This window comes from Prionailurus viverrinus, chromosome B1 (assembly GCF_022837055.1).
Source record: "Prionailurus viverrinus isolate Anna chromosome B1, UM_Priviv_1.0, whole genome shotgun sequence".
Lineage (NCBI taxonomy): Eukaryota > Metazoa > Chordata > Mammalia > Carnivora > Felidae > Prionailurus > Prionailurus viverrinus.
In genome coordinates this window covers 199,856,111-199,870,381 of record NC_062564.1, presented here as the reverse complement: position 1 = coordinate 199,870,381, position 14,271 = coordinate 199,856,111, and the positions used below count along the sequence as shown (strand labels likewise).

The window sequence follows — 14,271 nt, the reverse complement described above, 5'->3', positions numbered from 1 at the left end:
CCTCTCTCTCTGCCCCTCCCCCGTTCATGCTCTATCTCTCTCTGTCCCAAAAATAAATAAAAAACGTTGAAAAAAAAAATTTAAAACCACGTGACTGTAAAGCGTCAAAAAGAAGGGACAATGCGACGTCTGTTTCATTCCCCAACTGTACCCCCTCTGCCAGCAGACAAAGATCGTCCTCATCCCTGTTTTTTTTATTTACATTTATTTATTTTTGAGAGACAGAGACAGAGCACAAGTGGGGGAGGGGCAGAGAGAGAGAGAGACGCAGAATCCGAAGCGGGCTCCAGGCTCTGAGCTCCAAGCCGTCAGAACAGAGCCGGACGTGGGGCTCAAACTCACAAACCGCGAGATCCTAACCTGAGCCGAAGTCGGACGCTCAACCGACTGAGCCACCCAGGCGCCCCTTCCTCATCCCTGTTGAATGAACAAACAAATGGACAGATGTTTGAAGATCTTTTGAGGCAAAAATGGGAACTGGGAGGTAGTTTTAATATGGCAGAAAGTTCAAGCAAAAAACACAAAACACACATATTTATTTGATATTTACCAGGGCAGGTTAAGAAGTTATTTATGCTTTTCCATTTGGAAAAGCCCCCATCAACTCACCTTTTCCAGCATCTCTTCCTAACTGAGCTCTGAAGAGGTTTCCATGCTCTGGATGGAGAGCCATGCAGAGGAGTAACTGGGACCACCCAAGAACACACAGGCTGAGGCTCCGGGGATGGGGACCCAGTCCTCCTCCCTGCAGTGTTGACCTCAGCAAGAGCTTTGGAAATATGAACAAGGGCACACGTGTTAATTGCCTTCCCAGCGACGATCCTTTGCTTGCTAAGAAAGCCCTGATTTTTGTTGAGGAGGCAAAGTGCCCCGTCTTTGGTGATGAGCCTTCGTTTCTTTCAGCCAAGCCTGGGCACTCTGCTCCCCTTGGCCTGATACTTGAAACCGTTTGTGTGTGGTCTCTAAGGACAAGGAGAGTCTAGTGAGTGAATTCAGGAGGCTGAAGATGGATGCCATACAACTGTCTAATTGTCAACAATTGTCCATTGTCAATGCTTTAACTGCCAATAATTGCCTAATATACAACCCACACGCATATTTTGCCAACTGTCCCCATAGCGTTCTCCAAAGGATCTCTCTCCTTATCCAGCTGGCACGTTTCTGGGTCTCCTTCAACCTGGAACAGTTTCTTGTCCTTTCTGTCTCTGTTGGGGCATCAGTACTTTGAAGAGTTCAGGTCAATTGCTGAGGCCGCCTCTTCTGGGTCCGTCTGATGTTTCCTCAGGGGACAGGGATACTAGGTACGGATGCTGTGTCCTCGGTGCATCCAACCATGGGGCACCTGGCATCCATCTGTCCCATCCCTGGTCGTGTTAACTCTGTTCACTTGTAAGGCCAGGCCTGCAAGATTTCTCAAAGGTAAAGTTACCATATTTTTCTTTTTGTAATCAATAAATGAACGGAGACCGTGTGAATATCCTATTCTTCTCCAAACTTTTACTTGGTGGTGACTCTTTTTTTTTTTAAAGTGTTCATTTATTTTGGGGGGGGGCAGGGAGAGAGAGAGAGAGAGTAGAGAGAGAATCCCAAGCAGGCTCCTCACTGCCAGCATGGAACCCGTGAACCATGAGATCATGGCCTGAGCCGAGATCAAGAGTCAGACACTCAACCGACTGAGCCATCCAGGCGCCCCTACTTGGTGATGACCCTTGTCTAAACCAATTATTACTATTATGCGGGCAAAATGAGATTTTCTAACTCTGTCATTCCTTTGACATTTATTAATTGGCATTCTCCCGTAAGGAAGATTCCTGCCTCCCTCCCTCCCTCTCTCTCTTCCTTCCTTTTATCTTTTTATCAGTATAGATTCTCATTTTAACAAATAGATTATAATCCATCATTATCATTATTTAAAAAAATTTTTTTAAACGTCTATTTATTTTTGAGACAGAGACAGAGCATGAACGGGGGAGGGTCAGAGAGAGAGGGAGACACAGAATCTGAAACAGGCTCCGGGCTCCGAGCTGTCGGCACAGAGCCCGACGCGGGGCTCGAACTCACAGACCACGAGATCGTGACCTGAGCCGAAGTCGGCCGCTTAACCGACTGAGCCACCCAGGCGCCTCATCCATCGTTAACATTGTTAATTCTGATGCTCACATTGTCCCAGATTTGGCAGGTGAGAGCCCCTTCTTGTTGGTGGCCGTGTCCTGTTGATAGCCCTTCATCTCCATTTTTCCTGTGTGTCTCAGCTGGGAGGGGGCAGAGACCTGGGGGCTGCCCCTTGGGTTTGAAGAGGAGGTCTCCAGGTCAGCACCAACAGTCATGTGCTTGAGGCCACTTTTCCAGCCACGGGATGGATGCAGATGACTCATCACTACCTCTCTGCCCGGGCCTCGCGGAGCCAAGCTGAGGACCTTGACACGGCTGGCGTCGGGGGAGCTCAGGTGCGTCCCGTAGCCAAGGACCAAACCTTTCTTGGGGTAAAACAGACTTGAGTCTTTTGACACCCGGCTGTGGCAGCAGCAGCAAGATCCTGGCTGCCAGCCTATTGATTTTGTCATTTGTCTCAGTGAAGCAAATCCAATTGGCAATGTCTTCGGGGGAAAGAGGATCAGTGAGTTCGAACGGAAGAACGTTCGCCAACTGCGCGAGGAAAACCCCCTTTGTGCTACAATGTTCTCAGCCAATCCTCTCAGCACAGTTTTGCAGGAGCCGCCTTTGGGGAGGATCCCTGCCTCGCTGCCCTCCTCTGGGGCCGGGCTCTGGCTGGGGTGGCACAAAACAGGGAGCTTATCGGCCACCGACTTGGTTACAGTCCATACTGAGAGGTTGGCTTCCCAGGCCAACCAGAGCCTTTTGGGAAATGTGGGAAAGAGCCGGGGTGAGAGAGGACAGTCACTGCTCATCAGAAACCATCGTCCCTAGTAGACAAAGGCCCCCCGGAGCCCTCCTGGTGGAGACAGGAGAGACACGCTATAGCAACCAGGCTGGTTGCTGTCACTTTGCATGCAGACGAGTGTCTTACTGATAGAAAATTCTTGTTTCCCCAAATGACGAGAGACACGGCTTTTTGGATAATGGAGGGAAAGCCTAGCCTTAGAGTTCTGGAAAATCTCCCCTTTTGCACATGAGGCTCCGTGCCTCTGAGCCTTTGCACTTGCTGTTCCTTCGGTTGGGAATGTCCTTCCACCCGGCACGCCGGTGGATGCCATTCACCCTCCAGCTCACCACACAGGAGAGAGGACACCTGTCTCTTTTTTCTCTTCCTCTCCTCCTCCATCCTTCTCTCCTTCTCCCCTCCCTGTTTGTCTCTCTCTCCCTCCCTTCCCCTCCCCCCTCCTCCAGTGACATAACTGCCGCATCATAAGCTGACCCAGGGGTCTGGCGGAGCACAGCCACCCGCTCAGTCCAGAGGCGCTCGGCGTCTTCGCGCCCGGCTGTGGCTCGCATACCCCTCTTTTCCCCTCCGCACGCTGAGGTCCTCAGCCGAGCCCTGTTGAATGAATGGATGGGCAGACAGACTTCCGGGACTCAGAACTATCCGGAGACCAATGCGAACTCGTGTGGCGAGCGTGTGCGCGCCCCTGCTGGGGACCTGTCTGTCCACTGCTGTCCCAGCGTTGGGCACAGAGCCTCCCTTTTGCCACTCTTCCACCACTAAAGACTGGCCAAGCACGCAGCCACTGTGCCGGTCCGGGGAGGTCAGACGTGAAGAAGACACGGTTCCTTGAGCTCAGAAGTTCAGGGTCCACAAGCACGTAAAGGGAGAGTCACACTACAGCCTCGAACTGGTGCAGTACGAGCTAACACGGGCTCGGCTGGACACGGGGCCCTTCCTCCTCCCTGAAGCCGGCCAGGCTTCCCCGAGGGGAGCTGCGCACGGGTGGGGTGGGAGGGGAGAGGAGGGGATCGAGCGCTCCGAACGCGAGGCCGAACGTCACGCGATCGCGAGCCAACGGTTCCTGAAATTCGCCTTGATGTGCAAATGCTCTGGATGACAAGCATGTTTCTGGAACGAATTATGCTCGCACACCAAGGTTTCGCTGTACAAGGAATTCAAATTCAAACCGGTCGCCGAAAGCCACGCTCTCTTCTGACGTCGTAAGCTGGTGTTCTCCAGGACGACAAGGAGGGAGGCCGCTCCAGGGTGAGGCACGACCCTGAGACCCGCGAGGGAAGTCGCAACTCGTGCCTTTTTTGTTTGCTTGCTTCTGTGTTGTCGTGGTGGAGGCTCAAATCCGGGCTGTCGGTGGAGGAGGTGCGGCCGGAGAAGACTCAGGAGCAAAGGGCAAGACGATTAAAAGACTTCGCGGGCCTTACGGGACCGTCCAAGGATCGGGGATCGCAGGGTGTTACTGAGGGGTTTCCCCCTGGGGGGGGGGTGACCGGGTCATAGCTCCGTCTGAGAAAGGTCACTGCCTTTGAGAGGAGGGTGGCCAGAGGATCAGGGCAGGGCCTGGAGCCTAGCCTCGTGTCGCCGTCGAACGGGTGGGGAAGACGCGGTCCTGGACGGGGCATCAGTGGAGAGAGGAGCGGACCAGCTCCGAGGGGACGGACAGATGGTCTTGCCACCTCCAGCAGCAGAAAGCACCGAGGGGAGAGATGTGAGGGACAAGAGGCTGCGTGGGGCTGAGTCTGAGAAGCTGGGACGCTCGCAGGTGTTGGCGGCCGGCACGCAGATGGCGGCCGGGGGAACGTGGCAGGTGGGGCTGAGCGCAGAGGGAGATTAAGGAGGGGACGACAGAGACTCCAGACCCTGCTTCTAGACCTCAGGGCAGGGTCAGCGGGCCAGGGGGTCTCAGATGGACGCTGTGTCGCCCGGCCGCCTCATCACAGTCTCTCCCTGCCGCTTTCAGCTGAGTTTAGCACAGGCCGAGACTTGGCCCTTCGGCCACGGAACTTGTCTGCTGGAGGGGAGAGGGGTTAAGAGCCAGGAGCGCTGTTCTCCTCTGCGGTGTTTCCTGCCATTCTTTTCAAAACTTTGGATTGGGGGCCAACGATTCAAGCCTCAGGGTCCACTTCGGTCAAGCACCTCAGGGTCCACTTCGGTCAAGCACCGAGCTATTAGTCCATTTTTCTCAAGGTTGTAAAGGAGAAAGACTTAAAGCGGCCAGCAGGGAGGAGGCTCCCAGCTGCCTGGAGTCTCCCCTCCTCCTCCCTGCCTTCCGGGTTCATCCAAAATTCTTCCCCAAGGAAGAATCGCTTAAAGATTGGGGGTGATGGGGGGGGAGGGGAAGCCTCTCCCAAGAGGTCAGGTGAAGTCCCAATTTCAGAATCCACGTTGTGGAGTGGGGTGGGGGGTTCAGGAGAAGTAGTTCCTTGGAGACCGTCCTCTGGCCTGCTTTTCCTGGATGGCTGGTTTCACTGAACCTTACACCCCCCTGCAGGAACAAGAATCACGAGCCCATTTTGTGGATGAGGAAACCAAGGCCCCGTGAAGCTGAGTGGAGGGCTCAAAGTCACACAGCCAGAAATGAAGTCCCGAAGGCGTCTCAGGTCTGTGAAATCCCAGGCTGCTGTCTACCTTCCAAACTCTCCCAGTCTAGAAGTCAGCGATTGTCCCCACCCTTACCCCACCTCCCCCGTTCCCCAAACGCGGATGAGGCCAGGACACCAGGGCTGGGCCGGGGGGCCTCTTGGTCTTCGCGGGGCGCGTTCTCCCCGGCACGGGCGACGGCCTGGCCCTGGAGCGCCTCTGGCACCCGCAGGTTCGCCCCCCAGGCTCGGGCGGCGGAGCGCGGAGAGTGAGCGCGCCGCGGCACAGGTGGGGCGGCGGCGCGGGAGCCCGGGGAGCGCGGAGGCGCGGGGGCGCGGGCCCGGGGTGCAGCGAGGGACGGAGGCAGCGCGGCAGTGCCAGCCGCCGCCGGCCGCTTGCGGCCCCCGCCCCCTCGGTGCCGGCCGGCTCTTCGCTCCTCCGGCGGCGAACCAGACACGGCCGCGGCCGCCGCCGCTCGGCGCGCACCGGCCGCCACCTGCCCCAGGCGCCCGCGCTGGAGGGGCGCGACGCGGCCGCCGACCCGGAGGCACTGGAGGAAGCGAGAGGGGTCCCCGCGCACTTCGGGCGCCGGCGCAGCGCACGGTGAGCGTCCCCCGCCCCGGGGCTCGGGGATTCCTCAGCCCCCGGGTGCCCGATGGGGTCACCCGGGGGACGCAAGGCTGAAGTTGGGACCGCGCGCAGCCCGCCCCCGCCGCCGAGCCCGACATGCTGCCGCCGGGGAGCAACCGCACCGCGTCCCGGGCGCGCTTCAGGCAGCAGCAGCTGGCGCAGCGGGGCTCCCTGGGGGGCTCGGAGGGGGCGGCGCCCCTGGGGGCAGCGCAGGTGGTCACCGCCGGCCTCCTGACCCTGCTCATCGTCTGGACCCTGCTGGGCAACGTGCTGGTGTGCGCGGCCATCGTGCGCAGCCGCCACCTGCGCGCCAAGATGACCAACGTCTTCATCGTGTCTCTGGCTGTGTCCGACCTCTTCGTGGCGCTGCTGGTCATGCCCTGGAAGGCGGTCGCCGAGGTGGCCGGTTACTGGCCCTTTGGGGCCTTCTGCGACATCTGGGTGGCCTTTGACATCATGTGCTCCACCGCGTCCATCCTGAACCTGTGCGTCATCAGCGTGGACCGCTACTGGGCCATCTCCAGGCCCTTCCGCTATGAGCGCAAGATGACCCAGCGCGTGGCTTTGATCATGGTCGGCCTGGCCTGGGCCTTGTCCATCCTAATCTCCTTCATCCCAGTTCAACTCCACTGGCACAGGGACAAGGCAGGCTCCTGGGGCGAGGCGCCACCGCCATCCGGCCCGGCCAACGGGACGCCCTGGGAGGAGGCAGGGGAGCCAGAGGCGAGGGCGGAAAACTGCGACTCCAGCCTGAACCGAACTTACGCCATCTCCTCTTCGCTCATCAGCTTCTACATCCCCGTGGCCATCATGATCGTGACCTACACGCGCATCTACCGCATCGCCCAGGTGCAGATCCGCAGGATCTCCTCGCTGGAGAGGGCCGCCGAGCGCGCGCAGAGCTGCCGCGGCCGCGCAGCCTGTGCGCCCGACCCCAGCCTGCGGGCATCCATCAAGAAGGAGACCAAAGTCCTCAAGACGCTGTCGGTGATCATGGGGGTCTTCGTGTGCTGCTGGCTGCCCTTCTTCATCCTTAACTGCACAGTCCCCTTCTGCAGCGGCCGCCGCGAGGGTCCTGGGGCCGGCTTCCCCTGCGTCAGCGAGACCACCTTCGACGTCTTCGTCTGGTTCGGCTGGGCCAACTCCTCCCTCAACCCGGTCATCTACGCCTTCAACGCTGACTTCCGGCAGGTGTTTGCGCAGCTGCTGGGGTGCGGTCGCCTGTGCTCCCGCACCCAGGTGGAGACGGTGAACATCAGCAATGAACTCATCTCCTACAATCAGGACACCGTCTTCCACAAGGAGATCGCAGCTGCCTACATCCATATGATCCCCAATGCCGTGTCCCCGGGGGACGGGGAGGGGGACAAGGAGGAGGAGAGCCCTTTCGATCGAATGTCCCAGATCTCTCAGACGTCCCCGGATGGTGACCCTGCTGCTGAGTCTGTGTGGGAGCTGGACTGCGAGGGAGAGGTTTCTTTAGGCAAAATAACGCCTTTCACCCCGAACGGATTCCAGTAGAGTGCCCGAGAAAGGCCCCTTCTGGATCTATATAATTGCACAGACATTAACAAGCATGCAGAATACATACTCTCACACACACGTCCAGTGCTGCTCAGTTCATCACATTTTCTGTGTCTGTGTAGGAGCCCATGTGCTTAGAAACGTCACCAGACTGATTTGTTGGTGTAAGAATTGGCAGAAGGTTTGGAATATATACTCCAGCCTAGCAGAAACGGACAGGGGGGTCCAGTTAGAGAAGAGAAGGCGGTGTTTGGTTCTTTAAAAAACAAACAAAAAAGTCATAGTTGATCTTTAAAAAATATACTCGCCCTCCCTTTTACACAAATGAACTGTTCAGTGACTTGTTTTTGTCTGGTGGGTTTTTAGACAACAGGTTCTGTGTGTGTGCAGTGCTGATGGGGGTGCGGGTGACATTCCTGTATCTTGTTTCCTGTAGCCCTGTGTTTATGCAGTTTCTGCCCTCCGTGTGTGTCTTCAGGACAGCTGGGGAACTCTGTCCGATTTGTTCTGGTGTCTAATAAACACAAATTTTGTGGATTGTGGGGTGATTATCTTTGCTTTGCCAGACTGGAGTTTAGGATCGCTCCTGGAGAAGCCACGAGAGCATCTTTACAAGCAGGGAAGGTTTGGGCTTGGTCTGGAAGCACACATTTATTTTCTTAGCAGACAGGTTGGCCTTAAAGGTACACACAGGAGCAATTCCAATTGCTTCCAATTGAAGAGCTTCCAATTCCTCAGGTTTTTCTTTCTTCTTCCTTTCTTTCTCTTTCTTTCTTTCTTTTTTTAGATATACACTTTTCACGTCTGTGCTGAAAGCTGGCTTCAGTACCACGGCATCAGATAGGGACTTCTTCAGCCTGAAATTCTAATATTGTTTTCTCATTTGGAATCTTCTTTTTAAAAATAACATGAAATAATTCTCCCAGTTCCTAGGCAGATAGTTCTAGCATATCAGTTCTAGCATATAAGTTCATTGAAAAGATCATGCAGAATAATAGCTTTATCTTTCTCAATCTCAAACCTACATGGTTTTAGAGTTACGTGGCTTTTGATCAACATTTCTGGAAGGCTTTGAAATGTGTGAGCGGACATGCTTTAAAAAACAAACCTCTGTTTTAATTTTTTTTTTCAACGTTTTTATTTATTTTTGGGACAGAGAGAGACAGAGCATGAACGGGGGAGGGGCAGAGAGAGAGGGAGACACAGAATGGGAAGCAGGCTCCAGGCTCCGAGCCATCAGCCTAGAGCCCGACGCAGGGCTCGAACTCACAGACCGCGAGATCGTGACCTGGCTGAAGTCGGACGCTCAACCGACTGCGCCACCCAGGCGCCCCCAAACCTCTGTTTTAAATAGACATTTTCACTTGTAGACGATGGGAGATGAGGGCACGCGTTTCCACGAAAATGTAGGAGCCAGGGATGATATCTGAATGAACTTGAAATGGGAAAGTCTATTGGCTGAAGTATTCCACAACAAAAAAGAGCCCAACGCATCCCAGTCTTTCTGTTCCTCTCTGCAGCCTGCACAGAAGAGGGGAGCGTTTTATTCCAGAAGCATTCCAGTTCAGAGCCTGTTCATACCGCGAGATCTAAAGGCGAGCATTGTTCATGGAAGCAAATGAAATCTGAATGTGTAATTTCTTGCAAGTCCCTACTTTGAAGCAGGCTTATCAAGGACAGTTCAATCCATTTTGGTCTCTTTAGGGATAATTTTATTGCCGGTCTGCTGAACCCAACCACGTCTTGTTTGCTGCACGAGGTGTAGTGCTTGGCACATGATGCTTCGTAAATATTTGTTGAATGAACATTTCTGGAACGGTGAGATGGAAACCAAGTCCTCTTTGGTACCTTCATTTGCATGTATGATTGAGTCAAACTGGATTCAGAATCTGCAGTCTGTGTTCAATTTTTGACCTCGTGTGAACTGAAGGCTACGTGGACCATTAGGGAAACACTGGGGGCCGCGGGAAGTGCCCTGCTCTCAGATTCGGAAGGGGGCTGTGTGACCTTGGGTGAGGCAAGTAACCTCTCTGGGCCGTACTTTCTGTAAGTTGAAACCCCTATGCCAGCACACTGTTTCCCAAATTGTTTTCCAGGATGCAGATGTCACGGACGGGGTCTCGGGTGAAGTAAGCTCAGAAAACCCGGCTACAGTATCTGTTTCCTCTACAAGGCTTCTTAGGGCTTTTCTGTGCAGCGTGGATCCCCAAGCAGGAGAGAATTCGGCCCTGCTTCCGGATGTCTTTGACCTTGTGAGTCCTCGTTTGGCTCAATTCCCTATTCCCTTCTCTCTGGAGACCACAGTGGCAGGGAACCCAGTTTGAGAGACCCTTATTGGTCTGGAAGTCTCTAAAGGGTAGCTAATCTATTCAAAAAGAACCGTTGTTGCAAGCAAGTTTGTGTGTGTGTGTGTGTGCGCGTGTGTGTGCATAAGCCTGGGACAAACATTCTAGGTCCCAGTTCAAACCATTTGTGTGTTAGGAAAAATGGGTTATATGGGGACTTTGAAAGTCCCTTCTGCAAAGTGTCTCCAATCATTTCTTGTGATTATTTCCACCTACTATGTGCTGGGCACTGTCCTGGGAATCCAGTCACTGATCAAACGCTCTGGTGTCTTAAACTTGTGTTTCAGTAGGAGGGACACAGTGGAACTGAGCCCCGCATCGGACTCCGCCCCGCGTTGGGCTCCGCATGGAGCCTGGTTGGGATCCTCTCTCCCTCTGTTCCCCTCCCCGGCTCGGCTCGCCCTCTCCCTCTCTAAAAAAAAAAAAAAAAAAAAAAAAGGAGAGGCCCAATTCAGAGAGGCCCAGACGAAGAAGAAGGGTCGGGGGGAGGCTAAGGTCTAGGCCGAAGGGTGCTCCTGGCAGAGGGACGTCTGGAAACGGGGCCACGCACGAGGCCTCGCTCTCGGGAGGAGAGCGAGGAGGTCAGTGCGGCTGGAGCCCTGTGGGTGGTTCCCGCCGAGAACGGGAATAGGCGACGACAGCAGGCGCTACGGGGGTGCGTCCTGCGCTGGGCACCACGCAAGTGCTAATTCACGCTCACCCCCCGGCGGGGCAGGACCTTCCTCACCCCCATTTTACAGGCGAGGAAAGGAAGGCATCAGGAAGCTAAATAACGAGCCCAGGGCCACACAGCCCCTGACTGGCTGAGCTGCACTTGACCTAGGCAGTCTGGCCACGGAGGCTTTCGTGTTCGCTGCGGTGGTGAGAAGGGCTGTCAGGGCGTCCCCAGTCGGCAGAGGCACTAACGCCGGGATCAGACGACTCCTCGCCCATTTGCTACTAGCTGGTTACCGGACACTGTCCTATATCCACCCGTCAGCCAGCCTCCACCGCGCACCTGCTCTGAACACTGCTTCGCGTTTGGGGAGGGGAGGTGGCAGAGGGCAGCGGGAGAAAGAGCCGCGTCCTGAGCCCTTCCGTGGGCGGCCAAGCGCTTTCCTGAATCTGTTTGGTCCTCACGCTAACCTCACGAGCTGTTTTCCGCCCATCTTCCCGGTGAGGACACTGAGGCAGAGACAGGTGACGTTGCTCATCCAAGGTCACGCGACCACTAAGTCGCGGGGTCGGTATTTAAACCCAGGCCAGTGGTTCTCGGCCGGGGTGACTTTGTTTCCCAGGGGACACTTGGCCATGTCGGGAGACACTTTTGGGTGTCATACCTGCCTGTGGGGTGCTCCTGCCTTCTCGCGGGTAGGGGTCACGGCTCAACAGCTGACGGTGCACGCACAGGCTCCGCCACAAACAATTATCCGGCCCTGAGAGGCCCTGACCCAGGCTGGCTGACTCCAGGTGCCTGCACTGGACCCACAGAGTTACACTGCCCAGGCTTGAGGCTCCGCAGAACCGAGTTCAGACTGTACGTCCTACATTTATTAGTTGTCTGCATTCGGGCCCCTCTCGTAGCGTCAGTTTCTTTATCTGAGGAATGGGTACATTAGCCCCAGGGGTTTGGGTTGGGATGAAATGAGAGTGCATGATACCGAAGTTGTTTGTTTCCTTCTTTTTCCTCTTCTTTCTCCTTGTTCAAAGAACTCCACGGCTCGATACATTCTGAGTGGACTTGGAGGTTCCCAGCTCGTGGAGAGCTACATCATCCTAGAAGCGAAGGCCACAAGAGCTGAGCTCCATCCTGTCTTGGCCGCACCGTCCTCCTGGCCTAGAGTAGCGTCTGGGGTGGAGGCGGTGCTCAGTACGTGTCTGTTTCCGCCTCGGAGGCGCGCCAGCGCGAGCGCGCACGCGCAGACCGGTCTTCGGTGCTTCCGCTAAGTAGCTAGGTGCTTACGCAGCAAGTCCCGGTGGTATTGCCCATTGCGGGGTGCTGGTCCTCGCGTTGGGGGCTGATCAAAGGCCTGCACGTCCCCACAGGAAGTGGGAGGAAGTACGGCACCCCCGGACGTGCTCTTTTGTAAACAGCAAAGGGCCTCCAGGGGGCCGCGTTTCCTGCTGCGTAGATTCTGACGTGCGCTCTGGGCAGGGACGCCACAGAGGCAAGGCTGTGACCCTCTCAGAGCGTCGCGTCGGGGGCACACGCTGTCGATGCCCAGTACTGGCGATGTCAGTCTTGATCGCGGCGCTCTGGCAGAACCCACTACAGAGTTACTAAGGTTACTTGGTACTTGTAATGAAGATACTTGATAGGCGTCCTCCGGAGAGATACTTTGAGGTTCCAAAGACACCCCAGGATTCTTCCTCAAACTTTCACCCCTCGGTTTTGGCATCTACTAATCAGCCTTCCCCGAATCAATTATTATCGTGCTGGCCAGACGGTGTGTTTAAAAAAATTCCATCACTGGGGCGCCTGGGTGGCTTAGTCAGTTAAGCATCGGACACTCGGTTTCCGCTCAGGTCATGATCTCACGGTTTCACGAGTCTGAGCCCCACATCGGGCTCTGTGCAGACGGCACAGAGCCTGCTTGGGATATACTCTCTCTCTCTCTCTGCGCCCCTCCCCTGCTCACGCTCTCTCTCAAAAATAAATAAAGAAACTTAAAAAATTCCATCATTGTTTTATTGCTGGTTTTTTACTGTAAGGGAGGGCATTTATTATTATTATTTTTTTATTTATACCTGTGTAGACTCTTGAGTTCCTAGTTTTTATAATAGGTTATAATCCTTTCCTCTCCACATTTATTGTGAGGTTGACATTGTCTCAGATTTGGCCAAGTGGGAGCACTTTCGAATTGGCGTCTGTGTCCTTTTGATATGCTGTCATTATTCTTTGGGCACTTTGCTTTTTTTTTTTTTTTTTTGGCCCAAGACACTCCAGACTCATCTTGTGTATTTCCCGTGTGAGCTCTGGAATCAGCCGTTTCTTCGAGGAGTTTTGGTTCCTTTTAGCAGAGAATGGTATTTAGAAATCAAGATCTGGGCACTAGGGTGTTATTGCTACTCAGGTCGTTTGTTTCTAGGTCCCCTCAAAGGACAGAGCTGGGAAATAGATCTGGGTAGATGTACGCACACATATATTCACCTGTGTATATGCACATATCCAGAAGTATCTACATATATATTTCTATACCTTGCTATGTACATCCATTAAGTCCCAGGGGTTTATTCTGATGCCTTGTGGACATATTTTAAAATCATCAGCCCCATTCAAATTCTGACTCACTAACCTGTTAGTTCATGAGAGCTAGAAGTAAAGAGATTAAGCTACCTGCCAAGGGTTTCTTTCTTTCTTTCTATTTCTTTTTCTTTCTTTCTTTCTTTCTTTCTTTCTTTCTTTTTCTTTCTTTCTTTCTTTCTTTCTTTCTTTCTTTCTTTTTCTTCTTCCTTCTTCTTTCTTCCTTTTTCTTTCTCCTTCTTTGTCTTTCTCTTTTTCTTTCTTTCTTTTTCTTTCTCTCTCTTTTTCTTTCTTTGTGGCATATTAAAAAGAGAATAATAATGGGACTTACCTTGTAGTTCACTGGCAGGGTTATGTGATATGATACACGCAGAATGGAGGGCCATGCACACAGTGAGAATTTGAAAACTCTCAGCTCTGTGATTGTATCTGCAAGACCAGAGAGCACAGGGCTGGGCCTCTCGGTGTCCAGGGAGGAGTCCTACGCTCCATGTTTAGGGTAGTGCAGAAACCAGGAGCTCAGGGGCCAAGATCCAGGACACAGATGGAGTGGACCAACAGTAAATAAAACTTGGCCACACCTAAGACAGGAAGAAACAGGGCCACAATGTCAAGCTTGATGAGGAGAGGAATGGTTGAGACCAGGGGAGAGCTAAGAAGAGAATGTTCCTGAGCTCATATGGAACCCCCCCAGGGGCTCTAGGCCACTTTGGGGAAGGACTCAAAGGAACCAGGAGCATCCCCACTCACAAGTGGGGGCAGAGTCACCAGACTTTTGCTTTGGCACTGTTGGGGAGATGCCATTTTGACGTTTCCCAGTTTGGGGCCTGGGGACACATGGGTGTCCCATTTGTGGGATATTAAAACAATGCTGGGCCCAGGGAGACCCGGAGAACATTGTTTCCTGAACAGAAATGGCCACTATAATTTCTTTAGCAATTTTTAATGTTCTTTAAGCAAATTTGAAAGCTGGCTGGAGGCTTCAGCACTCATTCTGTCCACCTCCTTCCTTGTGCCCATGTGGAAACTGAGGCCCAGAGAGGTTGAGGCACTTGTCTAAGAAGCCCAGC

The 14,271-nt window shown here is 54.0% G+C and overlaps 1 protein-coding gene across 1 annotated transcript; it reads left to right on the top strand.

Moving 5' to 3' along the window:
- Positions 1-6,205: 6,205 nt before the first annotated feature.
- DRD5 (dopamine receptor D5) lies at positions 6,206-8,122 on the top strand. The gene has a single exon (XM_047854857.1). It carries the CDS (start codon positions 6,206-6,208, stop codon positions 7,628-7,630), a length of 1,425 nt encoding a protein of 474 aa, XP_047710813.1. The 3' UTR covers positions 7,631-8,122.
- The last annotated feature ends 6,149 nt before the right edge of the window (positions 8,123-14,271 follow it).

Coding starts and splice junctions, on each gene's coding strand:
- DRD5 (XM_047854857.1), top strand. CDS start 6,206: ATGCTGCCGCCGGGGAGCAACCGCACCGCGTCCCGGGCGCGCTTCAGG.